Source organism: Chelonia mydas, chromosome 3, assembly GCF_015237465.2.
Source record: "Chelonia mydas isolate rCheMyd1 chromosome 3, rCheMyd1.pri.v2, whole genome shotgun sequence".
Lineage (NCBI taxonomy): Eukaryota > Metazoa > Chordata > Testudines > Cheloniidae > Chelonia > Chelonia mydas.
Window position 1 is genome coordinate 175604516 of NC_057851.1, and position 26759 is coordinate 175631274.

At 37.5% G+C, this 26759-nt stretch overlaps 1 protein-coding gene across 44 annotated transcripts in view; it reads left to right on the forward strand.

Moving 5' to 3' along the window:
• The window catches only part of NRXN1 (neurexin 1), a 1224094-nt gene that overhangs the window by 598468 nt on the left and 598867 nt on the right, over positions 1-26759 (forward strand). For all 44 annotated transcript variants that reach the window (XM_043543816.1, XM_043543819.1, XM_043543831.1 and 41 more), the window contains 3 exons: positions 17475-17597; positions 24434-24815; positions 25287-25477. In XM_043543816.1, coding sequence (XP_043399751.1) covers positions 17475-17597; positions 24434-24815; positions 25287-25477 — 696 coding nt within the window. The remainder of the gene's footprint in view (positions 1-17474; positions 17598-24433; positions 24816-25286; positions 25478-26759) is intronic.

Consider the following 26759-nt stretch of genomic DNA (forward strand, 5'->3'; position numbering starts at 1 on the left):
TACTAATGTTACATATGCCATCATCTGCCAGCAATGCCTCTCTGCCATGTACATTGGCCAAACCGGACAGTCCCTACGTAAAAGAGTAAAAGGACACAAATCGGACATCAGGAATGGTAACATACAAAAGCCAGTAGGATAACACTTCAATCTTCCTGGAAATTCTATAACAGATTTAAAAGTAGCTATACTTGAACAAAAAAACTTCAGAAACAGACTTCAAAGAGAAACAGCAGAACTAAAATTCATTTGCAAATTTAACACCATTAATTTGGGCCTGAACAGAGACTAGGAGTGGCTGGCTCATTACAAAAGCAGCTTTGCCTCTCCTGGAATTGACACCTCCTCATCTATTATTGGGAGTGGACTACATCCACCCTCATCGAATTGGCCCTTTCAACACTGGTTCTCCACTTGTGAGGTAACTCCCTTCTCTTCATGTGTCAGTATAATAATGCCTGCATCTGTAATTTTCACTCCATGCATTCGAAGAAGTGTTTTTTTACCCATGAAAGCTTATGCCCAAATAAATCTGTTAGTCTTTAAGGTGCCACCAGACTCCTTGTTGTTTTTGTGGATACAGACTAACACGGCTACCCCCTGAGACTTGTCATTAGAGTCTATCAAAATATGGGGTGTACACACATGGGTGGCAACAGAGGTGTCAAAAGCAAAAGTTTCAACGAATTTAAAAAAAAAGCCTACAACAATACTAACCACAATACTTATTTCTGATTTATTATTAGAGTAGTCAAATAATTAATAATTAATAACAAACCACCTATTTTATTAATTTTGCCTCTTTTTCTGTGTGTGCTGATTGTCCTGAGCAGTTGTGATATTCTCAGGTTTCTTTTTCAAAATTATTTGACAAATGCTTCCCAAGAACAATTTTTGATTTCCTTTTTCACAAGGAAATCACTGTGAACTTTTGGAATTCAAAACTGAGCTTAGTTTTAGATACATTGGTCACATGGTATTGTTTCTAAGAATAACACACCTCAAATCAGCGATTTGAGGTGTGTTATTCTTAGAAACAATACCATGTGACCAATGTATCTAAAACTAAGCTCAGTTTTGAATATGAAGCTCAGTTTATATATATGAATTCAGAATTCACCTTTAGCAATATTCTCCAATATTTGCTTTAAATTCTCTGTTTCCATTTATATTGCTGTTCGTAAACAATTTGCTTGTATTTTTGTGGGAAATACTTGATGCAAATGTGTTTTAAAAACTGTTTTTTTTTTAATATTGCAATATTTTTCCAAATGGGCTGAAGTTACAAGAAGATTTTTGGATGACAGAAATCAAAAACAGTTTAACTTTTTAAAAAAAATCAAATAAATCTCGCAAAAGAGTTACTAATTTTTTTGCCATGATTCAGAAAAGTATTTAAGTATGTGCTCTAAGTTAAACATATGTTCATTACTTTTTCAAATAGGAATGCTTTCCTGAATCCAGTTCTTAGTACTGAACCTTGGAGCTTTTCAAAATGTCCCCAAATGAATAGCCATCCTACTGAAGATGTACATTGCTGTTCTAAGAAGTACAGGTTCGCAGTAATGCATCTGTCCCAACATAGATTTGTGCATAAGTTATAATTGGTATGGTTATTTTTTTTAAATTGAATACTGTGGTATGTTGTGCTAACTTGCTCTGTGAAAGGTGAACTTTCTGCCCATGTAGATATAATAAAAGAGAGGAGAAAATAATGAGAGAACTGGTGTTAGTGGAATTTGCATGTTAAGGCTGGCAAACACAACTGGTGAGCATTGTAGGAGATCTGCAAATACATTAAGAAATTTTGCCAACTCTTCCTCCTCCTCTCTCTCGTTCTCATTAATTGCAATTTTTTGTGAGTAACATGCTTTTACATTAAAAAAGACTCCATTTGACTTCATGGGAGTTGGATCAGCCCTAAATCCATAATTCTTTATATACAAGTCTGATCGGTTTACCCAGCTGCCTGAGAAACTTAGCTGCCCATCTCAAATCTTCATGCTGACTTGAAGAAAGAAAGAAAACATAAAGATGCTTTATGCAAACTCTGCTTGAATTCATTGGGCCTGAGTCTGAATTACCTTACACTGGTGTAAGTCAGGAGTAAATCCATTGTAATGAAATATTTTGCTCCTGTGGCCAACAGTGTGAGATCAGAATTTGGCATAATTAAAGTGCTATGCATTGAATTCTTGCAGAATCAGGCCCATATATAGGACCTTGGTAATAGTTTTCAATAAGCAGCAGTCAAAATTAAGGGCCAGGCTCTGTTCTCGTTTGCATAAATGCAACCCCAGTGAAATTAATGGGATATTATGTCTGTGATTTTTTCAAATCCGCCTCTGGCATTTGGATGGCTGGGTCCCATTAAAGTAATCTTATTGATTCCGAAGCCAGAAGGCTGTGATCTTCTAGTTTGACCTTCTGTATAACAGAAGCCATAGAACTGGGCAGCTTTCAAAATCTCAGACTGTAAGTATGACCGATGGCAGAATTTGACCTTAAAAGTGTTGTATCTGTGGAAGATATTCCATATGTATGTATTAGTTCCATATATGTGATTGTTTTCCCACCTCACAAAGGTGGGTTATGCTATCACCGGTTTACTTCTTATGAAGCTAATCACCATTTCTTCAGTGAAGAATTGTAGCAAGCTTTCAGCTCTTGGATATGCTAAAATGTTATTTTCCATTACCACTATGAAAATAAGGATGGTAACTCTTTTGCAGTGTACGTTCAGAAGAGCTAATAGTATTAAAAACGTTTTACCAATGTGTGTCACTGACAATTTCTTACACTGAAAAGACGTTTCTATATCTAGTACATTTTTCATTGGTGACTATTAAAATGCATGAAGCATCTATTATAACAATTCTAAATGCTCAGCTACTTATTACTGGAATATCATAACTGTTTCCTAATGATCTCTTCTTGACAATTACCTTAATAAATCATATTCAGGTAGTTGTTAAAATTTCCATTCAAGTACAGTTCTTTTTGCTTGACATGTTGAGAGGCTAACGTATGATCCCTTGCAGCTGATTTTTAGTCTTCTGTCCATCAGGCAAGTTACTTCAAAGAGGTATTACATGTTTGACTTGAGACATAAAGAGGTTGGCTAACACTTGGTGTTCCAAGGTCCAGCCACTATGATAAGTGTGCAGAGGGATAAATGCTTTCTCACCCAGTGGTATTTGGTCTAGGCAGTACTGAAGGAACAAGATACAAGATGAAGAACAGGATATGGAATCAAAAAAATGTTATTAAAAAATTAAGGGGGCCTGGTGTACTTAGCTCAGTTTTGTTTCCTTCTTATTAAGACTGGATTTTATTTCTTGTGCATTGTAAAGATAACCATTTTACCTCTGGCAATGAAACATACATACATACATACATATATATATATATGACATTCAGTATTATTCAATCACTTATATTTATGCAGTTCCTTTTTGTATATGCACCTTAAAAACCATGTCACAATAATAGCAAAATCTGTTTGGAAAGGAAAGACAAAATAGGTAAATCAGCTATTCCAGATTAAACCACATGCGATAAAGTGTTTATGTATTTGATCTGTGGAGACAATGGATGATATAGATGAGGGACAGAGTATGGGTACTGCGGGCCAAAGAATTTGTCTTACCAAAATTATAAAAATACAGCTATGAGTGTATATTCTAGTTACCTGGTTGACCATGTCTAATGGTTACCAATAAACTTCAAATTGTCCATGCAGTGTTTTTTACAAGATCCCACTAACTTTAAAATGAATATGCTGTCTCCCTGGAGGGAACAATGGAGGCACTGTACATCAAAAGTGTCCAAGGACTGAGATATTTTTTCATAAACCTCCAGCCACTAAATTTTGCATATGTTAAATATTATTTTAAAAGCCAGTTGATAAGCTAGTCAGCTATGAATGACAACCATGCTAACTGGAAGAGGCAAAAGTGTGGATGTTTGATTTTATGAACTGACAGAAGTGTAGGCAGGGAGGTGCTCCTGAAAAGGTGAGGATGGGAATTTTTAGCAAGGAAGCTGATCTGCCTTTTCAAAACTAAAAATACAGAGATTCCTTATATTGTCCAGTGGTACTATATGCAATCATTATAAGAGATAATTAACAGTAAGGAGAATTCACTCAGTCTAAACCAATGACTACCCATCATTCAGTTTAAAAAATAATTCTGCCATTCCATGTTTTAATTTTATACAGACATAAATTACACAAAGCAACAGTCTTCTTGGAATCAACAGAAAGAGTTGTGTATTGTTTGCATGGAAATAGTAGTCCAGTCCTAATCACAGAATGAAATCCCTGAGAGGATGCATATGAATGTTGAAAGGATGGAACCAATGACAGTGTCTTGAGGAATGCTTCAGTTAATAGTGGCTTCATTTGACCGTTATTAACATGTACCTGCTAAAAGTGGCAAGTCATAAATAAATTGAAAAGTAGCTTGAAATAAATAAATTCACAGTGAAAAGATCTAATTTAAGGAGCAAGTACACACTGATTACAGTTCATTGGACAGAAAACATTTGAAGATAACTTTGAAGATGTTCAGTAAATTTAGTTTTCATAAAAAGCCGAAATTAAACACATCCACAATTTATTATGGAAGAGATGTGTGTGACAGCTTAATACTTATAACCTTTTAAAAATCTTTACTTGAAAGGATCAGTAGTTTGCTGCACTCTTTATAGAATATCTTTTAAGTCCAAGAATCATACAGCATAATCTATGTTTGAAGGAGGCTAGCTGGATAGAGTAGAAAAATTCCCAGATCAATCAATATACAAATCAGCTGCCTACATAAGACACAGGTAGGTGTGACATCCATTATCCGCCGATTTCCTCAGATGTGAGCCACATAAACTTGAAAAGCATGTATTAAATCTACTGTATTAATAATCTGGAAAAGTTTGGTTATTCTTTCTTTACAAGAATACTATTAAAAAGAAAGTCATGTTTACACTTAGTTCCAGTGCAGCCACAGTGGGAAATACTGACCTGGCCTTTCCAGATCTGATAGTGAACAATCAATTCAGATGTGTCCAACTGTCTTATTGTGGTTGGGTACCTTTCATTCCCTGCTAATGCAGTGGAGACCAGGAATCCCTTAAGTCATGGACATAAAATGGTGAAACTGGACCAGTTATTCCGCAAAGCGTGAAGATGTTATAAACCAGCTCATAAGCTAAGGACAGATGCAGATGAAGTGACAATGACACTGCAGAAGAATCAAACTGAGGGTAAGACTGAAACAGCATAATTGTACAAGGTAAATGAAGAGGACCTTTTTAAAAAAAAATAGCTGGAACAAGTAAATGAGAAATCATGTGAGTATTCTGAGATAACTTCAAGGCACAAACCCAAAGAAATGCAGGCTTCATCTGCCTGCATGCAAGTCAGAGAATTAGGGCTTGATCCTACACCTGTTGAAGTCAGTGGGAGCTTTGGATTTTCAAGAAAACAATTAGACCCCTTCATTTACTCATAAGTATTCAAAATGCTCTCACATGTAAAAGTTAAAGGATCTCTGCTGACTCCTCTGTATGTGGAAGCCTTCGAGAATAAGTAGTCTTATTAAATCAAACATACATCAATCCATAGTGTGAATAAAAATATTCCAAAAGCATGTAAGTAGTAATGTACCATTGCATATCTCTAAACATTATTATCTCTATATATTGTAACTCGGGAAAATTTTGTAATTCACTGTCTTCACTTAAAAACAAAACAAACATTAAAGTCCAATTCTGAGCATGAATTTAAAGGAGATTTAGTTGGTTGCATATATTAGATCAGTTATACTTTGGGATAAAGACACCTGTAGATTTGGTAGGGGATGGGAGGGAAGTATTTTCTTAAAATAAAATCACAGTCCAAAATTTTTCCTTTCTATACTAACATCAGTTTTCTCAATCTGCTTAAATATAATGTGCAAGATAGGATGGTAAAATGAAGTATTTGACAATATTTTGTAAGTCCTTTTATTCGTATTCATTTTTACTTACGTATAAATATAATGGTGTTTAAGGAAAAAGAAATTATGCATAAACAGTACTATTATTATTTTTAATTGTGGTTCCTTACATTTGACAATGTTCTTCTGAATTAGAATGATCTTGGTTCGACATAAATGGGCACACTCAATATCAAAGCCATGAAGGCTTAATATTTTGACAAAATATTATATTAGCATCTCTTTCTTCATGGTTCTCAATGATAATCTAACCACAGTAATTTACACTCTGATCCTCTTCCAAAATTATTTTCAGCCTTCCTTACCAAGATAGAGGCTTTATCAGACTTTGCAGCAGAAGTCAATATAGCTTTTGACTTTTTTAACTAGTGTGGTTCTGACAAAATAGAACAGAAAAAAATAGTGGGTGGAGTGACCTGCAGCGTGGATCCTTCATATCCCTAGAAGATGCCGCCATCATCATGATATACCTCCACCCCACTTTTCTCTAATAAGGGACATGTCTGCCTTAGGTATTTTCTATAACCCCGGTTGCCTGTAACACTAATCACCTCATGATATTTAATGTATTTATGCTTTCAACATGCATGGAGTATTATTATCCCCATTTTACAGATGGAGACCTGGGGCACAAAGAGACTAAATGGCTTCCCCAGGATCACTCAGGAAGTCTGTGAACAAGCAAGGATTTGAATGAGGTTCTCCCAAATCTCAGACTAGTGCCTAACCACCAGACTGGAACAAAAGAGGTCAGAAGAAGCTAGAATACAATAGAGTTATTTTCTCAACTCCGTTGAGTTGGGAGGGGACAGTTTGGTCCTTCTGGAACCTGATCTGTTGCAGGCAGCTGTACTAGGAAAGGTCTTATGTAGTATGCAGGAGAAGGAAGCTGCTAGGAGAACCAATCTCCATTTCCCCGAGAGTTAGAGGAGTCTTCCGGCAGGTTCTACAAATCAAACCCAGGCACTGTATGTGGTTCTGTATATTTGCTTAGGTATTTTGGCTTATTCCAGCAGCATTGGCAAAACTCTGAGCATGTATTTGGTTTGAAAATATCCAAGCCAATAAAAAGAAGCAAGGACTTGAAATGAGGCCTTGCCTCATGTGTTCATCTCATGGAAACAAGGGGTAATGTCTTGATCTTATTTAATTCAATGACAAAACTCTTAATGACTTCAGTGGGGGCCAGAATTTCATCCAGAATATCTTTACCTACATTTATAGTTACATGGGTATGGATTCGTGAGGATAAATTTTTCCCTTCCAAATATTTGGAATATGTATTTTTATTTATATTTGAATATATTTTTTTAAAAATGGAAATAATTGAAAATTGTTGCAAAGAGCTTTAAAATGTTAACTTCAGTAAAATCTACAGAGCTCTTTCAAACTTTATACAAGTCTTAATGTACTCCTCCAGGCAGTCTGCCCCTCCTTTCTGCCAACTGGTTGGAACGCTGCTAGTTTTACCTTATCTCATTTACAAATGTGACATTTTGAACTGTCATTGCATATAAAATCAACATGAATAAGGTTAAAAACTTTGATTCTTCTTTATAGAGAGAAATATTCTGCCCTCTTGAGGAATAAATGAATGAAATGAAACTCCTCATGGTGGAATGTCTCTTTTTACTTATATAGATGTCTCTTTTTACTTATATAGTCTCTGGTCCTGAAAGCCCGTGAGAATCCCATTGAAATCAATGGGCATTGGTTATCAGTTTTCAGGAGCTGGGCTACTATTATTAGATCAATCTTACCAGAACAGCTTATGTATTACAAAGAAAGTAGTGATTCTGAATGATTAAATTACAATACAAAAGCTCAGGACAGAAAAGGGACATTGTCATCCTGAATTTAAAAAAAAAAAATTCTACGTAGCTTCTGGAACTACATTTGAACTGAATCTGATGGGCAAGTTGTTATAGTTTCCAATCACATTTTCCTATATTATTGAAATTATTTCCACTTTTGTTGTGTAAAAGATCCATACAATCAAAATAGGAATTAGATTTGCTGGCTAACTATAAAGTAGAGCTAGCTGGGAGTTTTTCTTTTCTTTTTTTTTTTGACAGATTATTAGATTAGCAAAATCAAAATTTTCCATGGGAAAAATATTTAGATTGCTGATTATTTTTCCATCAGGAAAATCCAAATGAAACATATCATTTTAGGTTGGGTCAACTTGAATTTAAATATTTCCATTTATCAAACAAAATATAAATGTTTTGTTTCAGGTCAGTTTGAAATTAATCTGTGACCACCTGAGCTGCTGCGGTGATTCATGGGAGTTGAAGTTCAGATGCCTCAGGCCCCTATTCTTCCCAATGGGTTGGGCCCCCTGGCTGGTCACAATTCTTATGATGCATTGTGGTCTTCCCTCTGGCTGATCTAGTGGAATGCATCATGGGAGCTGGAGCTAGGGCGCCAAGCCCATAAGAGAGAGCGGGCTATGAGACCCCTGAACCTCAGCTTCCATTAGGAACAGAATCTATGAATCTATGAATAGTAGCAGCTAGGTGAATGCAGTTTTATGTAGAAATAAAGCATTTGATTTAGGAATATCAAAACACCTTATTTTGATTGGGGAATGTCCAAACGAAATGTTTTGACATATCCAAAACAAAATTTGTTTGGAATATTTTCACTTTTTTATCTAGATTTAAGAAAAAAACAAAGGTTGAAATATCAAAATTTCCCAAGAGATAAAAATTCCAATTTCCAACGAGCTCTGCTATTGAAGGAAAGCAGTGCAACTGCTTCTGAACAGAGTGCCCTCTGAGGGGAAATAGGGAGGGCAAAGTTTAATCATTTTCCAAATTCCATACTAAAAAAGATACTTGAGACTTGAGCAGTGATTAAATTGCACAGATGTGTGAAATAGACCACACCGAGATTCCCAGAAACTTAGGCAAATAGTTTTTTGTTATGAAAGTTTCTTTTTTTTTGCATTACTTTAGTGCCTATAGGCCCCAACCAAGATTGGACCCCCAATGGAGTAAACACTCTATAAAGTCATAGTAAGAAATATTCCTTGTCCTGAGATTGTTACAACCTAAATAGACAAAGTTAGACAAATGGTGGGAGAATGGAATTTTTACTCCAATTTGGCAAGTCAGGAACTAAAGCACACACATACAATGATTTGCCCAAGGTCACACAAGAAGTCTGTGGCAGAGTAGAGAACCAAACCCAAGCCTTCTGAGTCTTAGTCAAGTGCCTTAACTGCAAGGCCAGCCTTCCTTTGAGTTATCAAGTTTGACAGATTTTCTAATAACTTGTTTGAAAACATACAACAATGAGCTGTAAAAGCAAGAATTCGATGCTTAGGAATTGTTGACTTCATTGGACTTTGCTTTAGGATTGTAGGGCAGATTCAAAAAACCTTTAATGCCTTCAGCACACATATTCTGATATTCATGTTCCCTGGAGAATGCATGAAATAGAAACTGCCCTCTTTCTATTAAAAAATACTTCCAGAGATTAATTTGACTGTAGTTGGGCTTCCAACAGTTGTTCTCATTGCACAGTTTCTAAAGGAGGTTAATGTACCTGTCCCTAGGGCTATTTGAAGGCCACTTCCTTATTACCAAAAAAAAAAAAAGAAGCTAATTCCACATAAGATGTTAAAATAGAGTTGAGACATCCCTGACATGGCTTTGGGGATTGATAATGTAATAAAAAAAGCCTTTTATTATTTATTTTATTGTATTTTTGTGGTGTTATTTGTGTATTTTATTTACTGTTGAGCACTGACCATGTGCTCAGAGCTTTCCAGATCATGAAGCACTCAAGGTCAAGAGGAGTTCACAATCACAGAAAGAGGCTGATGGTTAAAATCCAGCTCAGGTAATAAGTGTCTGGAATTTGTAGCTATTATCATTTGTAATTTACAATGAACTATATTTATTTATTTGTTGGTTTTACAATAGCGCTTAGGGACCCTAGTTGAATCAGGAGCCCTTTGCATATTAAAAGATTGTTACCCTCTGGAATCTCTTGGGTGGCCTCAGTGAAATGAGTGGATAGTTTCAGTTCATGTCCTGGTCGATGGACTACCAAGACACAATACAACCATTACCACCATAGGGTTGCCAACCCTCCAGGTTGGCCTGGAGTCTCCCAGAATCGGCATCGATCTCCCCATGACTACTGAAACCAATCCGAGAGATTTTAATAGGATATTTTAAGAAAATGACGATACGGCATACTGGGGGGGGAGTGGGGGATCTCCCGGAATAGCTTCAGTCAGAGTTGGCAACCCTATACCACCAGCACCCTTGTTGGCAATCTTAGCAGAGAAACAAAGGAGCCCCAAATTTCCTTTCAGTCAGGTAGTTCAATGCTGACATGCAAGGAGGGATCATTTTCAGGGCTGCATGTAAAAGAGGTGTAGGCTGTGCCTACATGGAAAGATCACTGCTTCAGTTGGTTTGCTGAAGCACTGGAGTGAAATGACCTGGGCAGATTTAGTCCCTCGGTCACGTAAGCAGGAAATGTTACATTGTGTATACTGTCTGTTTGATTAAATACTTATATGACCCCATCACTGTAGTATCCAAATGCCAAACAAACATGAATCTATATATCCTCACAGCATAGTACTGGGGCATTACCTCTATCCACTTCCCCCAACACCAAAACAGCTTTGGTGCGGGGCACTGATTTACCAGTGGGGGAGGCAAAAGGAAGGAAGACAGTGTTGTCTAGGAGAAGGGGTGTGTCAAGTAGCACAGGTGGTTGGACTGGGTAACACAGCAGAGGAAAGGAGAGAGAACAAGAATATAAGAGAGCAATAAATGGAAAAGAGACAGCAGGCTCAGAGAGGTGAGAGACAACAGACAAGAAAGAAAGAAAGAAAGAAAGAAAGAAAGAAAGGAAGAAAGAAAGAAAGAAAGAAAGAAAGAAATACAAAGGAGAGAAAAAGAGAAAAGAGAGAGAGAATGAAAACCCTATCCAAGTATCAAGGTTGTCTGTTGTTAGTCAGACAGGAAGTCAAAGATAACCCCTAGGTTGCAGGTCAGTATGACTGGGAGGATGATGATGGGTTCAACAGTGACAGAGAATGAGAGGAGTGGCGAGGATTGTGACAGGTTTGGCAATTACCTGCAATATCCTGAACAAACTTTATTGAATTAAACTTAATTCATAGGGTTTAATTTATGTATCATTGTGGACCAAGGATTGTTTGCAATTCTATGGGGAAGGAGGACCACAGCCCTCTAGGAACTAAGAACAGTGGTGGGGGAGGTGGTTAGGCAAATTCACTCAAGTAATAAAACCTCTAAGGAGCTATCACTACCTGGAGAGAGGCTCCCCAATACTAATTCAAACTGGATGGTCCAGGGACCAACAGATAAAGAAAGGATTTTTTTGGATGCATAGCCTGAGTTTAAACTGACTCAGAGCCTTCTTAATGATCCAACAAATGGGCAGAATCTTCTATCCAAGGGAGGCCCCAATCTTTTCTCGGAAGGGTTGGAAGAACTTGCCGCAGTCTGTGTGCTTGTTGTGAGCTAACAGCTATTGTGAACTTACAACCAAAGGAAAACCTCTGTGTAGGATTTGAAAGGCTTTACACCAATCTCAGAATAATGAGAGCCTATGAAAGAAGCAGGGGATTGCTATGCAGTTGGAACGATTAAGGCTGTTGAACCATGTTAGCACAACATTGTAGGTTAACAGCTCTAATCTCCTTTACCTTCTAATCCGGGAGCTACTCCAAGAGGTCTTTCCTTGTTTTAAAAAACAACAGAAGCACCCCAAACCTAAACTACTGGACTTAAATTGCCAAAAACACTGTAATAAAGCTATTCTAGGATGGAGGGTTTTGATCAATTACTGTAGACTACTGATTTATATATTGTATTTGCTACCATGTGGCATTTATTGTTCTTGTCCAAGTTGCTGTTTAATTCTGTTAGCAAGTAATGTCCACAGAAACAGAGAAGTGATTATGTACACCCATCCCTGCCTCTGTCTTGTCTCCAGTCAGCTCAGTCTCAACCCCCTCCAACAGCACCGAACCTCGACCATGTGGGCGAACTTCAGATGTTGTAGCAGCTTAAAGGAAAGAGGAAGGAGGGGCAAGTATTAGTGACCTTCATTATGTTGGTTCTTGTCACAGCTGAAAATATGTCAGGGAGGTGTTCCCTTCTCAAGAGAGAATAATTCAGTAATTAAGGTTTAGCTCACACTCATTGGACAGCCACCATCTGGCTTTAATAATTCAGAGTCAAATACTGAAGTTTGGGCTCATTTTATTCAGCACTTACTGAAGTCAATATTCTATTGATGTCAGTGAGGGGTTTGCCTGAGTCATGATTTGTCCCTCCTTTTGAAGTCAGTATTGGTTCATTAGGGCTGCTCAGGTGAGTAAGGGGTGTGGGAAAGGGCCTTTACAGATTTATACTGCAGCAACATTGATAATTTGATTTACATCTTTTCCATGTTGTCCAATACACCAGCAGGAGTAAAATCTGAATGTTGTGGTTGAAGACACTTTTGTTTTCAATGTAGTCCAGAGATAAGACTGTCAGGGTTCCCTCCCCACTCTGAACTCTAGGGTACAGATTTGTGGACCTGCATGAAAGACCTCCTAAGCTTATTTCTACCAGCTTAGGGTAAAACTGCCCCAAGGCACAAACTCTTTGCCCTTGGAAGGTATGCTGCCACCACCAAGTGATTTAACAAAGAATCAGGGAAAGGACCACTTGGAGTTCCTATTCCCCCAAAATATCCCCCCAAGCCCTTACTCCCCCTTTCCTGGGGAGGCTTGAGAATAATATCCTAACCAATTGGTTACAAAGTGATCACAGACCCAAACCCCTGGGTGTTAGGACAATAGAGAAATCAGTCAGGCTCTTAAAAGAAACAGAACTTTATTAGAAAGAAAAAAGGTAAAAGAAGCACCTCTGTAAAATTAGAAGGGAAGCTAATCTCACAGGGCAATCAGATTTAAACCACAAAGGATTTCCCTCTGGGCAAAAACTTTAAAGTTACAAAAAGAAAACCAGGAATACACCTTCCTCTCAGCACAGAGAAAATCACAAGCCAAAACAAAAGTAAACTAACACATTTCCTTGCTAGTACTTACTAATTCTAATGGAGTTGGATTGCTTGCGTTCTTGATCTCTCTCCGGCAAGCACACAGAACAGACAGACAAAAGCCTTCTCCCTCCTCCCTAGATTTGAAAGTATCTTGTCCCCTTATTAGTCCTTTTGGTCAGGTGCCAGCCAGGTTACCTGAGCTTCTTAACCCTTTACAGGTAAAAGGATATCTGGCCAGGAGGGATTTTATAGTACTGTATACAGGAAAGTTGTTACCCTTCCCTTTATGTTTATGACAAAGACTTTAATGTAAAAGGTTTTATGTTAGTACACAGGAAAGTAGTGTATTGAATGTTGTTTTCATCTAATCACTACTGGGCAGGTAAATTAATTTTTTTAAAACACAGGCTCTCGCTGCTACAATACACTTCATAGTTTGTGTAAAATAAATCTATAGACTACTCACCCTCTGTCTAGATATAAAGGATGGAGTGGCTGCATTACTTTCACAAGAGGCACAGCTACTAATGAGCTATGCATGTCATCCAAATAAGTGCCGATAAATACCAGTCTGCAACATCATGGATTTCGCATATGCCACATGTATTAGATTAATTGTTTGAAAAATATTTTAGAGACTAAGAAAAACCAACCTAGAATAACAATAATTTTTTTACCTCTCCACCTGTACAGCAAATTCCCTCAGCCTTATGAGTCAAACTGTATGGGTCTCGGAGAGAGAGAATAAAAATATATAAATACATTCAAAATTTATGAATTATGTAAAATGTTTTTTTTAAAAAAATACATAGCAATGTCATGGTTTTTAATTCTGATATCTCAGAACCTTCCATGAGTGTGTTTAATTGTAATGCTGAATATAAAGTTTATATTCTTAGTCCTGATTGACTGTTAGATATCGGATTTTTAACGTGAGGGTTTGCTTAGAAAAGTGCACATTAAAAAATTATGCCATCTCACTCAACCATTTCTCAATGGGGCAGACCCTCAGCTGATATAAATTTTCATAGTTTCATTGAATGGAGCTATGACAATTTATGTCCGCTGAGGATCTCTCCCCGTCCCCAGGTGTAGTCAGAATAATACCCTTCCTCCTTTACAGAGTCAAATACATGCTTACTATTTTTTTCTGCTGGTGCAACTCTGTGCAATTCTGAGATCATGAGCTACATTCTCCTTTTGATCATTCCTCATTCACAGTATTAAATAAACCGCAACAGCAGATATTTTTTTTATCATTGGTGATGAGTGAGTCAGAAAGAACCCAATTGGCTTTCTGATCCCAGGTTTAGTTTATAATACTGCGAGTTAAAAGAACCATCTTTATACTTACAAACTGAACATGCTTGAACAAGAAATCAACGAGAAACAATAAACATGCAGCCATACAAATTACAGAGTCACTCTCCAGGCCATTATAATTTTGCAGGAGAAATGCCACATTAGAAAGATAGGCAGATGGGGTGGTGGGGAGATTGCTCTGGTAGGTTGTTTTCTTAATAAGGTGGTTTGAAGTTGCTCAGATTTTTGGAATGTCAGAAGTAGTCCCAGCAGAGTAAATTAATGGCCAGAGTGTAGTGAGGCAGCAAAATTCATTGTGTGTTATATCTGTATCTAATATATGAACACACATGTTCATTCTGCCTTCAGATGTGCAAATATAGCTTCCATGAAATACAAAGCCATTGTTTTCAGTTACACATTATTGATGACAAAATTATGGAATTTGGCTATTATTCTGTTTTTATTGCTTATTCAAAGTAAAGGTTACATCAATTAGTAATGTATTAGAATAACAATTGCCCAGTTATTTTTAACTTTTGTTGAGCTTTACAATTGTACAGATCTGGAAACAATAGAATATACAAGCATCAAGTGCTGAAGATACAATATTCAGATGTAGTAGCAATCTGTGTTAAACAGCTGAAGAAGAACCATTGCTCTCAGAGGACTATTCCTGTAATGGATTCATGCCGTTACAAACCAAGGTTTTCCTCATAGCACAGGATGAGCTTTAGAAAATGTCAGCAAACACGGAGGGTGAATTTGGTCCAATATGTCTAATGGGGAAATGTCAAGTAATAGCAATAATAGAGAACAACCTCTATAGTGAACACCAGTTTTCAACCTTCGAGAAACAGTCATACAGGGTGAAGTTACCTGCTGAAGATCTATCTCCCTCCCCATGTATAGTCAGAATAATACCCTCTCTACTTTACTGATTACAATTTGTGTTTAGTTTTTTTCCTGCTTGGTGTGGAGGGGGAGGCATGAGGCCCTCTGCACCACTTACACTCCACATAGGTGGGCAAGGAGCCTGAGCAGCCACACCGGGGTGCCTGCAAATTGTAGCCAACCACACTGCAACGAGCATGGGCTCACCACAGCCATGTTAGGTGATGGCTTTTCATTTGAAAAAGATTGCCTGTATTAAGAAAAGAATATGAAAACAAAGTGCAACTTTTAAAGCCTCAGACAAAGCAGCAGGGACCCTTTCCAAAATGGGTTGAAAGTGAATTCACTTTGAAAGCTTTAAAGCATTAGGAAACCAAATAGCTGAACCAAACAACATTTGTATGCACCTGCAAATCCCACATTTCTGCGTGGAAACCATTGCTCACACACACTAAATGTACTTGTTACTAAACTGCCTCTTTGAACACCTGCAGTTACGAGAAGACATTTAAATTGAAGTGATCTTTTTTTAAACTTCAAAACTAGATGCAGTTCTTGCCTGTGGCCACGATTTTGGACTATGTGGAGTCCCTGTGGTCATGACTGAAGCTTGAAGTTAAAATGCCTCTGAGGATAGACAGCACTATCAGAAGTCTTTTAACATGGTTTCTAAGCTTTTTATGCTTTCTATCCAGCCACCAGTGACATGCTACTCAGCAGGGCGATTCCAAACTGGTGGCTAAGAACAAATGTTTGCGGGGCTTTTTACATTCCTGTGGGATGAAATCTAATGGCCCCTAAAAATTATGCACACTCATAAAACATGATGGGATTATATGAAGCGGGGAGTGGTTATTTATGTCATATAATTAATCAGGAAATTTATCATTTCTGGAGTGACTCATTTTATATTTAAATATTTATATCCTTTTTGTAGAGTGCACAGCTATCAGGGCTAGAGAAAAGAGCTCCCTCTTTATTTAGCCTGATCTTCCATTATAAGTGGTTTTCTAACTCCTTCCTTAAGAGCTAGGACACTATCCTGGTGTGCTAGCCATGTATGTAACAACGTAAAATGGTCTTAGATTATGGATATAGATAATTTTAGGGGTTATATATGGAGAGGAACCTTTCACCAACTTGCCCTTGCTTTTGTGGGATTCAGTCACTCAATATTACTTTAATTAAGTATGTTTATTATTATAGTAATATTGCTCTTGCTATGTCAGAGTCATTTTGAAAATTCACAGACTCTATGATCTTGTTCACCCTGCCCCATCCGAGATCTCCATTCACTGATCATAATATTCTACTGTGCAATTTCCATAGTCATTTCATTCTTGGAGGCATTTCCCTTAATATTCATTATTTATGGTTTTCAGTGGTCGCAACTGTGTTATCCCAGATCAAATGCCACGCCTCCATATAAAGCACATAGATTTTTAAAATTGAATAATTCTTACAACTTTTCAACGAAAGTCAATCGATGATGTTGCTTACAAAAATAGCAAAAAGAAAAGGAGTACTTGTGGCACCTTAGAGACTAAGCAGTTTACAAGACAAGTATCCCAGTGTGAAAAAGAAAGGTGTATTTTGGATGTTGAAGTGTTGAATGACAACAGTGAAGACATTTGTTAGGGGATGCTAGTGAAACATTTAGTGAAAGTAAGGGTAATAACACTGACCTTCCCAAAGGTCCAAACAAGCCTCACTTACTGCTATGGTACCTACAATCAAATAGAGGAAGTGATGTGATTAAAAATATTTCAGTCACAGTCATGCACCTTTCCCCAGTGGACTGGTTATGTTTATTGTAAACCCAGTTTAGATTAATATTCTTTCTTACACCAGTAATCCCATTGACATGAAGGTCTATTTGCCCAAGTACAGGATTGAGACCCAAATCTCTACCCATAGGTATGAGCTCTAAAATATACAACCAAAACATATGTATTGACTGTGCCTATTTATGACAGCCTGGTTCACTATATTTGTTTCAGCATTAAATAATGCTAAAAGTGTCCTAATGTAATGGTACTATATTTTGAGATTTGTATATACTGTGCTTGCCATTTTTCTTGCTTGTTATAACTTTCAATGAATTTTAACATTGGTCCAGCCAGTCTCTCTCTCTCTCTCTTTCTCTTTCTCTCTCTCTCTCCTTTCTCTCTGTGAGGTTCACATGTTGACCTATTTAAATATTCCATAATGACTGTTTGGCATATCCTACAGGCAAAGGTCCAGAAACCCTTTTTGCTGGCTATAACCTCAATGATAATGAGTGGCACACGGTACGTGTGGTTCGTCGAGGAAAAAGTTTAAAGTTAATGGTGGATGACCAACAAGCTATGACAGGTAGTGTGCAGTTATACTTCATCTTACTGGGGGAAATAAAACAAAACATAAAAAATATTGTATAAATAATGGCCCTTATTCAAAGCCCATTAAAGTTAATGGGAGTGTTTCCACTGATTTTAATAGACATTGGATAGGATCCAAAATGCATGCTGTGCAACAGTTAATAACCATCACAAGATACAACCAGAAACTAATCACAGTTCACACTAGCTTTACTTTCTTACGGGTAGATCAACTCACACTGAAGGCAATGGGAATTTTTCTGTTGACCTCAGTGGATGTTTGATAGGGCCCTGAGGGGAGTTCGGAGGAATTTATCCCGTGATAGAAGGTAATCAAACTGCCTTCTTCACCACTCATATCCAATTTAAACTCCAATTAAATGCCAGGCTCTTTGCACTGGAGTGAATTTCACAGATGCTTCCAATTGTTGGACACAATCTTTCCCCCTAACTTTTAATACGTCTTACATTACCCAGCTTAAATAAATACATATTAGGCCACAATATATTCTTGTGTGTTAAAATGGTAATATATAGTCATCAAGAAATGTGAAAGTTAGAAGGCACTGCAAACACTTTAGCACTAACAATAATAAGTACATTAGGCGGTATTAGAGAGGACTTTTATTTGACTTTTCATCCTAAAAATGAAAAGGAGTACTAGTGGCACCTTAGAGACTAACCAATTTATTTGAGCATAAGCTTTCGTGAGCTACAGCTCACTTCATCGGATGCATCCACTTATGCTTATGCCACTAGTACTCCTTTTCTTTTTGTGAATACAGACTAACACGGCTGCTACTTTGAAACTCATCCTAAAAATACTGTTAAAGAACATTAGTATAAAGGTACATTCTCTAGAATTAAACAATACCAGAGGTGGTCTACTGAAGGTGGGGTGGAATTTTGTCCAATACATGTAATTCACTTTGTGATGATCTCCAAAGAAAGGAGGTTGCCTAAAAAAGGGTGGATTCATGGGTTTGAAAAGAATAAAAATAGCACTGGAGTTGCACTACGATTGTGCATTTACTTAATCTGGCAGCTCAGACCATAGAGTTCATTGTGTGACCTTTTTTTTGAGTTGAAGAAGCTGTTCTGAATAAAAAGTGACATCTAAAAACTTCCATATTTTTTCTGTTCTCCTAATTGCCAAATTTTCATTTAAACATCATCTAGATAACAAAACTACCAGGAAGGTCTGTTTTTCTCTGAAATCTCTTTCCAGCTGTTCAGAATGGCTTCAGCAAAAGGTCAGCATTTAACTGAAGGCAACAGTAAAGATTTTTAGGATACTACAATCTATAATGTTTCTTAAATTCTGATAAAGTAATTACAATTAAATGAAAAATATGACTAAATAAAACTATGTTCATGTGCCATTAAGGCTGTGAAGTTCTGGTCTTGAAATTTCTGTGACACGGATTTAGTATGGATAAATCCAGTTACGATTAGATATCAGGGTTATGGTCAAAGGTCCATGAAAGTCAATAAGAATCTTTTCAGTGACTTCAGTGGTCTTGGGCTCCAGACCTAAGGTTGCTTGACAGATTAGATTTCCAGGGCTATCATTTCTCCAGAATACCTCACATTCTGGTATTTTAAATGGAAAACTATTTATTTAAATCTATGCTGATGATATAACATTTTATTTTAAAATTTAAGGTAGACCCTGATTTCTGTTACACTGAGCTACATCAGATATTGCCCTTCTGAAGGAAAACTAGGCTCAGTCCTGCTGGTTGAAAGTCAACTGACAGTTGTTTAATCTGAAAACATTTAATTTTCTCTTTCAAAATAATAGGACAAGTGTGTCTCTCTTTGTGAAGGGAAGAAATCCTCCTAAAATTGTCTCTTTGTGCAGTTGGTGGGAAAGCGTTGAAGAACACTTGAAAGGTGTTGGGGATACTATTTACACGGAGCCTGATAATCTGTGGGCTCTCTGTCCCCACTTCAATGAGTGTTAGACTTTCTGTATGTAGAACCTGCACTGCCATGCTGTGACATGGCCTCTTCTCTTTCCTGCAGCACAGTTCGTTCCAGCACCATGCTGCCAAAGGGTCCCCTACTCCAACGGCATACTGTCACCCTTTTCCAATAGGGAGTCAAAGGTGCAGAATACAAATTAGCATTGCTCTGAGCATCCTAAACTCAGGTGTTTTGCCATGCAGAGTTGCTGCTGTTCCCGAGCTCTAAACTCTTTAGGACATGTCTTCAGATTTCCCAGTGGGCCGGTGTGCCTGCATTTAACCTGGAAGTTTTTTATGTGGAAGCATTCTACAAGTTCACGAGGGCCTTGAGCCTACATGTAGCCCTGGCTTTTCTCTTTGAAAAAGTTCATCTCTCTCCCAATAGTGTCTCCATTGTTTTCATCCTTCTCCTATGCCATATAGAAAGAAGGATTCATAGAGTTTAAGTCCAGAAGGGACCATTAGATCATCTAGTCTGACCTTCTGTATATCACAGGCCACTAACTTCCATCCAGCTACTCCAGTATTGAGCCCAGTAACTTGTGGTTGGCTAAAGCATAACTTCTAGAAAGGCTTTATTTGAAACATCTGATCCAATGATTTTTGAAAACTGCTTTTATGATACATAAGAACATACACTGAGGAAAGACATTGTAGGAATTGGCTAATGTGTTACATTTCATCTACTGGATGGAATTAGGACTGCTGAACTGCTGTCATAGCTCCTAAATTGCTTCTCCTTGAGCTCAAGCACTTCATAAAAATGAAACAAAATATTTTAAAATTGGATTTTTTTTTGTATTAACCCAAAGGAATTTTTGTGTAAATTTCATTTTATGGAAAATTTTGATTTGGGGGGAAGGGGCTTTTTTCTTCACAAAGAAATTTCAAATTAGGACTAGCACAAGTGAAAAATAAGCAGCAGGAGTGTAGTAAAAGGAACTTTTAGGGGAAAAATGTAGTTGTTGACTATGAATACAACTTGTGTTACTTGCAGTGAGAACTGCATATACACTCTTCCAAAAGCTGAATTTGACCCTAAATAAACAAACTTTCGGTTTCCTACCAAATTTATTTGAATAGAAATAAATAATGAACCTTACTGCCAGCAGCAAGACAGAACACCTTTATTTGTAGTTGTTGAGCCAGTAGTAGCTCTGTAGTTGGTTAATCTGGGTTTTCAGTTGTTTGTGTTCCTCAGGAGGAGTGTCTGGACCAGCATACAAAGTGATGAGGAAGGTGGGCCAAGGAAAGTCAAGAGGGATTCACTTTTATATGTATTGACCCAAACACATTGATGGATTTCACCCTGTCTCTCTGGCTGTGTAAATTTCACATATGTAGTATCCTTTGAATGTTGTCTCCTGTATCCATTGAAGTCAAGGCAAAACATCCACTTAAATGGTGCAGGGTCAGAGCTGAGCTTAGTTATTTTGCAAGTGAAGTAAATTTCATCCTGGGTGCTTGAGTGCAGCAAAGGCAGGCTGAAAAGCTTTGAAAGGCCTTACAAGTCTGTGTAAGGGACGGGTAATATATATTGCAGGCCTGTGGTACAGTGTGCGTGGGTGTGTTTTCTTACACCAGGACTAAAACTGAAAGGGAAAGTGTCAAGTAACATTGGCCCAGAGTAAAGGCTTTGTAAGAAAAGATTTATACAAATTGAAATAAGGATTGAAATGTTTTTTAGGAATTGTGTTTAAATTATCTATGAAGGGGTTTTAAGTTGTTTTGTTTAAATGTAAACCAACTCCTGTAATACTTAGGAACCCAATGCTGCACCACTCTGCTAAGTACATGAGCCAGAGGGTGAAACTGACTATAAGCACAAAAGTGTATTTGAACAATTCAATTTCACTGTCCAACTTGAGTGAAGTGGAGAAGTAAGTAATGTGCACAAGGAAATGGATTTTGCTTTGTTTTAACAATTTCTTTTGAGAGGTCTCTGGTATACATTTTGATTAAATATAGATTTTAAATTAATCATCCAAGGTGCATCACAAAGCTGACATATGTAAAAGCATTTAGGCTGTAAATCTGGCTTGGGCCATGCATATGTGCACACCTGAAAGGATGCAGGTAAGAGGCTAACTGCAAGATGTTACCTGCCCTAATTGTCTAAACTCATGAAACCCTGCTTTTCAGGCTCTTTGGCAAAACATGAGGAAATACATTCAAGGGAGGTATGGTGTTAGAGCCAGACTTCCGGCTTTGCACAATTGGTGTATATGCCCCACTGCTACCACCAATCTGGGGAACAACTGCAGAAGACTCTGAGCCCTGATTAAATCAAAAAAGTAATTATCTAGCCCATTTCCTTGTAAAATAGCTTACCAATAAACTGATATAAACCAGTCTAACCCAATGACTAGATTGGGAAGAACAAGTAAACTGGACTCTGCTTCCTCAGCAGGATCCTGGGGCGACTAAGAATACCTCACCTCCTCCCAGCCACACTCTCCCATTCCTCAGTACACCTTTTTATGACACATGAATCGGTTCATTTTGTGATATAACCCAAAAAATCATTAGGGATTATTAGTGAGACCATTACTAGAATACTGCATCCATATCTGGTGTCCACATTTAGAAAAATATGTTGAAAAATTGCAAAGGGTTCAAAAAAGCCACAAGAAGGCTGGAAAACATGCACTACAGTGTAAGATGTAAGGAGCCTGGTCAACTTAGCTTACTGAAATAAAGGTCTATAGGTGATTTGTTTAGGGTCTGTAAGTATCTAAAGAAAAGAACCTATGGGTTACGGTGGACAAGAAGCTAGATATGAGTCAGCAGTGTGCCCTTGTTGCCAAGAAGGCTAACGGCATTTTGGGCTGTATAAGTAGGAGCATTGCCAGCAGATCGAAGGGCATGATCATTCCCCTCTGTATGGCATTGGTGAGGCCTCATCTGGAGTACTGTGTCCAGTTTTCAGCCCCACACTACAAGAAGGATGTGGAAAAATTGGAAAGAGTCCAGTGGAGGGCAACAAAAATGATTAGGGGGCAGAAGAATGAGGGGGGATTGGATAGCTGCTTTCAACAACCTGAAGGGGGGTTCCAAAGAGGATGGATCTAGACTGTTCTCAGTGGTACCAGACGATAGTACAAGGAGTAATGATCTCAAGTTGCAGTGGGGGAGGTTTAGGTTGGATATTAGGAAAAACTTTTTCACTGGGAGGGTGGTGAAGCACTGGAATGGGTTACCTAGGGAGGTGGTGGAATCTCCTTCCTTTGAGGTTTTTAAGGTCAGGCTTTACAAAGCCGTGGCTGGGATGATTTAGTTGGGGATTAGGTCCTGCTTTGAGCAGGGGGTTGAATTAGATGACCTCCTGAGGTCCCTTCCAACCCTGATACTCTATGATTCTTTGATGCTAAGAAAAAGGTTTCCAATTGAAGAGGGCTCTTTAATCCAGCAGGCAAAGGCATAAGAAGATGCAGTGTTTGGAAGTTGAAGCTATACAAATTCAAAGTGGATAATTAACCATTGGAACAACTGATCAAGGGATATAGTAGATTCTCCATCACTTGAAATCTTTAAATCAGGACTGGATATATTTCCTAAATGATAGGGTCAAGTTCAACAACAAGTTATTGAGTTTGATGCAGGAATTACTGGATGAGGGTCTATATAGACTGTGTTATTCAAGAGGTCAGACTAGCTCATAAGAACATAAGAATGGCCATACTGGGTCAGACCAAAGGTCCACCTAGCCCAGTATCCTGTCTTCCAACAGTGGCCAATGCCAGGTGCCCCAGAGGGAATGAACAGAACAGGTAATCATCAAGTGACCCATTCGTCTCTCATTCCCAGCTTCTGGGAAACAGAGGCTAGGGACACCATCCCTGCCCATCCTTGCAGATAATCATCATAATCCCTTGTGGCTTTTTAAAATCTTTGGGTGAAATCCTTGACCCACTGAAGACAATGGCAAAACTCCCGGTCACTTCAGTGAGGGCAGGATGTCACCGTATAAATCTGTGAATGTTGCTAACATGCTCCAAAATACCTTTGGATAGTTGTGTGAAAATAGTGAGTTACTTTTGAGGGAGGGGAGGAAGGGAGTCTTCTTCTTCTTAGCATATGCGCAGTGTGCCTCAGATGGTATATGACCCAGATTCATCACTGAATTTGGTCCACAGTTTGGATCATTAGCTTCCCTGGCTTGGGCCAGGTACTGACAGGGAGTGTGATGTTATCGTTGATCCAGGCTTCCCGGGGAAGGGGTGACAAAAACTGTTTTTCAGATGTGAGCCAAAATTTTTAGATTGATTTTAGCTCTTATCTCATTTAGCCTCAGCTGCAGTCCCATACACTACATGCCACACAAATTACACTTGCTCCTAGTAAAAGAAATCTGCATAGGTGGCTGAAGGCAACCAGAATCTATGATCTCATTAACAAACAATATTAAGGCAGATCTACACTTAAAAGGGTGCAGTTTTTCCCGTTTACATAGTTAATCCACCTCTGCTAGAGGTGATAGCTATGTTGAGAGGAGAAGCCTTCCTGTTGACGTAGCGCTGTCTATACTGGAGTTTAGATCGGTATAACTGTGTCCTCAGAGGTGTGGATTTTTCACACCCCTCAGCTACGTAGTTATACCAAGGTACGTTTGTAGTGTAGACCTGGCCTTAGTGTGCTCATATTTGGGGTGCACTTGAGGCCTGATCCAATACCTATTGAAGGCAATGGAAAGTCTTCCAGTGACTTTAATAGGCTTTGAATCAGTTTAGGCAATTTTATATGAGGAGCCTGTGTGTTTTTAAAATGTAAGTCCTACAGATTTAAAAATTATTATGGATTTGCGACCATTTCACGTGCATCCATTTCAGACACTAATGTTGTTTATTATTGTCATTTTAAGGTCAAATGGCTGGCGATCACACAAGACTGGAATTCCATAACATAGAGACAGGAATAATAACAGAACGCCGCTACCTGTCCTCTGTTCCCTCTAATTTCATTGGACATCTGCAGAGTCTCACATTTAACGGCATGGCATACATTGATCTATGTAAAAATGGAGACATTGATTATTGTGAACTAAATGCCAGATTTGGGTTCAGGAATATCATAGCAGATCCTGTCACCTTTAAAACAAAAGCAAGCTATGTTGCATTGGCCACACTACAAGCCTACACATCTATGCACCTTTTTTTCCAGTTCAAAACAACATCGCTGGATGGACTGATACTCTATAACAGTGGAGATGGAAATGATTTCATTGTAGTTGAATTAGTTAAAGGGTATGTACATAAGCCAAATAGTTTGGGTTTTTTTACTGTCCTTAGACATGTTAAAATCATGAGGTTTAGGTTGAAAACCTTGACCTTCGTAACTTGTTAGAATCTGGTTGGTAAACATCCTCTGAATCTTTTTTTTTTAAGGCTGAAATTTAGTTAAATATGAAAAGCAAGTAATAATATAGTTTGTATAGGACATAGACAAAAAATAATGCTAATGCACCCTGCTGTTTCAGCTAATAGTTAGAAACCTGGAGCTAGATCTTCAGCTAATATAAGTCAGTGTTGATTTCACTGGAGCTAAGTTCATTTACCCCAGTTCAGAATCCAGCCCTTCATACTCGGGGTTGTTTTCCTTGCTTGCCAGTGACACTGAAAAAAAAAACCAAGGAAACAAAATATAGGGTGCCTTAATTTGTACCTTCTCAGGTATGCAAGAAAAACTAACTTTTAAAAAAAATGTTCTTTATCCAGGTATTTACACTATGTGTTTGATTTGGGAAATGGTGCGAATCTCATCAAAGGAAATTCTAATAAACCTCTGAATGACAATCAGTGGCACAATGTGATGATATCGAGGGATACCAATAATCTTCATACTGTGAAGATTGACACTAAAATCACAACACAAAGCACAGCAGGAGCCAGAAACTTAGACCTCAAAAGTAAGTACAATAATTCTTGTATAATATGTGGTGGGATACTTTGTAGATGGATAGTTATATTTGTCAAGAGTAATTAAAGTTTACAGTGCTATATAAAGATTACTATAACTGATAATAATTAATATGTCCATGTGAAATCAGTTTTTCATTATTATTTCTCATTATTCTTACACTCTCAATTCAGTAATAATGCACGGTTATGTAAGATCAAAAATGCAGAGAAAAAATTTTAACTTTACACTAGGCAGGAAGACAGGAGAGTGATAAGAACACAAGGCTTTAGGACCCCGTGAAAAAAAATCCAATAGGTGAAGTTAATAAGGATGAAAGCAGTAAGGGTCTATAGCAATTAAATAAGTCTATAGAAATTACTCCAGATTTCTATAGAATTAAATTGAGAATCACGTCCTCACTGTAGAATTCTAAAAATTCTTTCCACAGTCCTAAATGCCATAAACACTCACAGAGAGCACAGTCCAAGAGCTGGAGTAGAAGCATAGCAACATTATAAAACTGCCCTGTCCTTACTTGTTGTTTGGGAGAAATTCTGACCTGAAGCCTGTTATTTAGTATTTCCCATAAAGCCCGTTTATTAGAGCTTGTAAATGCAGGAAGTAAATACTGTATTACCCTGAGTGCTCTGTTCAGTTACCTGCTAATTCTTACCATTTGGTATAATAACTTGCATGAAAAGCAGTTTTGTGCTAATTCTCAAATAAAAGAAACATTTTGAAATATCAGATGCCTGGAACATTAAATGTATGTGTATATTTGTGTAGGTACAGATCTCATTTAAATAAATAACAGTTTTAAAGATTAAAATAATAATCTTGTCAACCAAATTTTGTGTGAGTGAGTGAACTGAATAGTAATTTGATTGGCAAGAATGGCTCTTAAGGAATCAATTAGGGTTGGATGAATACAATACATATTTGAAAGAATGTGTAAATATGTATTTTTTAAAATGTTCTACAATTGTATATAACCAAGAAAATTCATTCTGATGTCATGGTAAAATATTCTGTATTTGATAACTTTTTATATAAAATATATTTCTTAGGAAATACAAAACTAATAAATTAAGATGAAGAAATCTACATTTCATAACATTCAGGTTAGGACACTAGTTGGCAAAATGCAGATAATACAAAGTTGATATTAATATTCCATTTTGAGCTCACTGAATTTTCTTTTAACCTCCTTCTGAGTTAAAGATAATGAGCTGACCTAGGTAATTACTGTGGATTTTATGATATTTCACATTTGATATTTCACTTTCCCA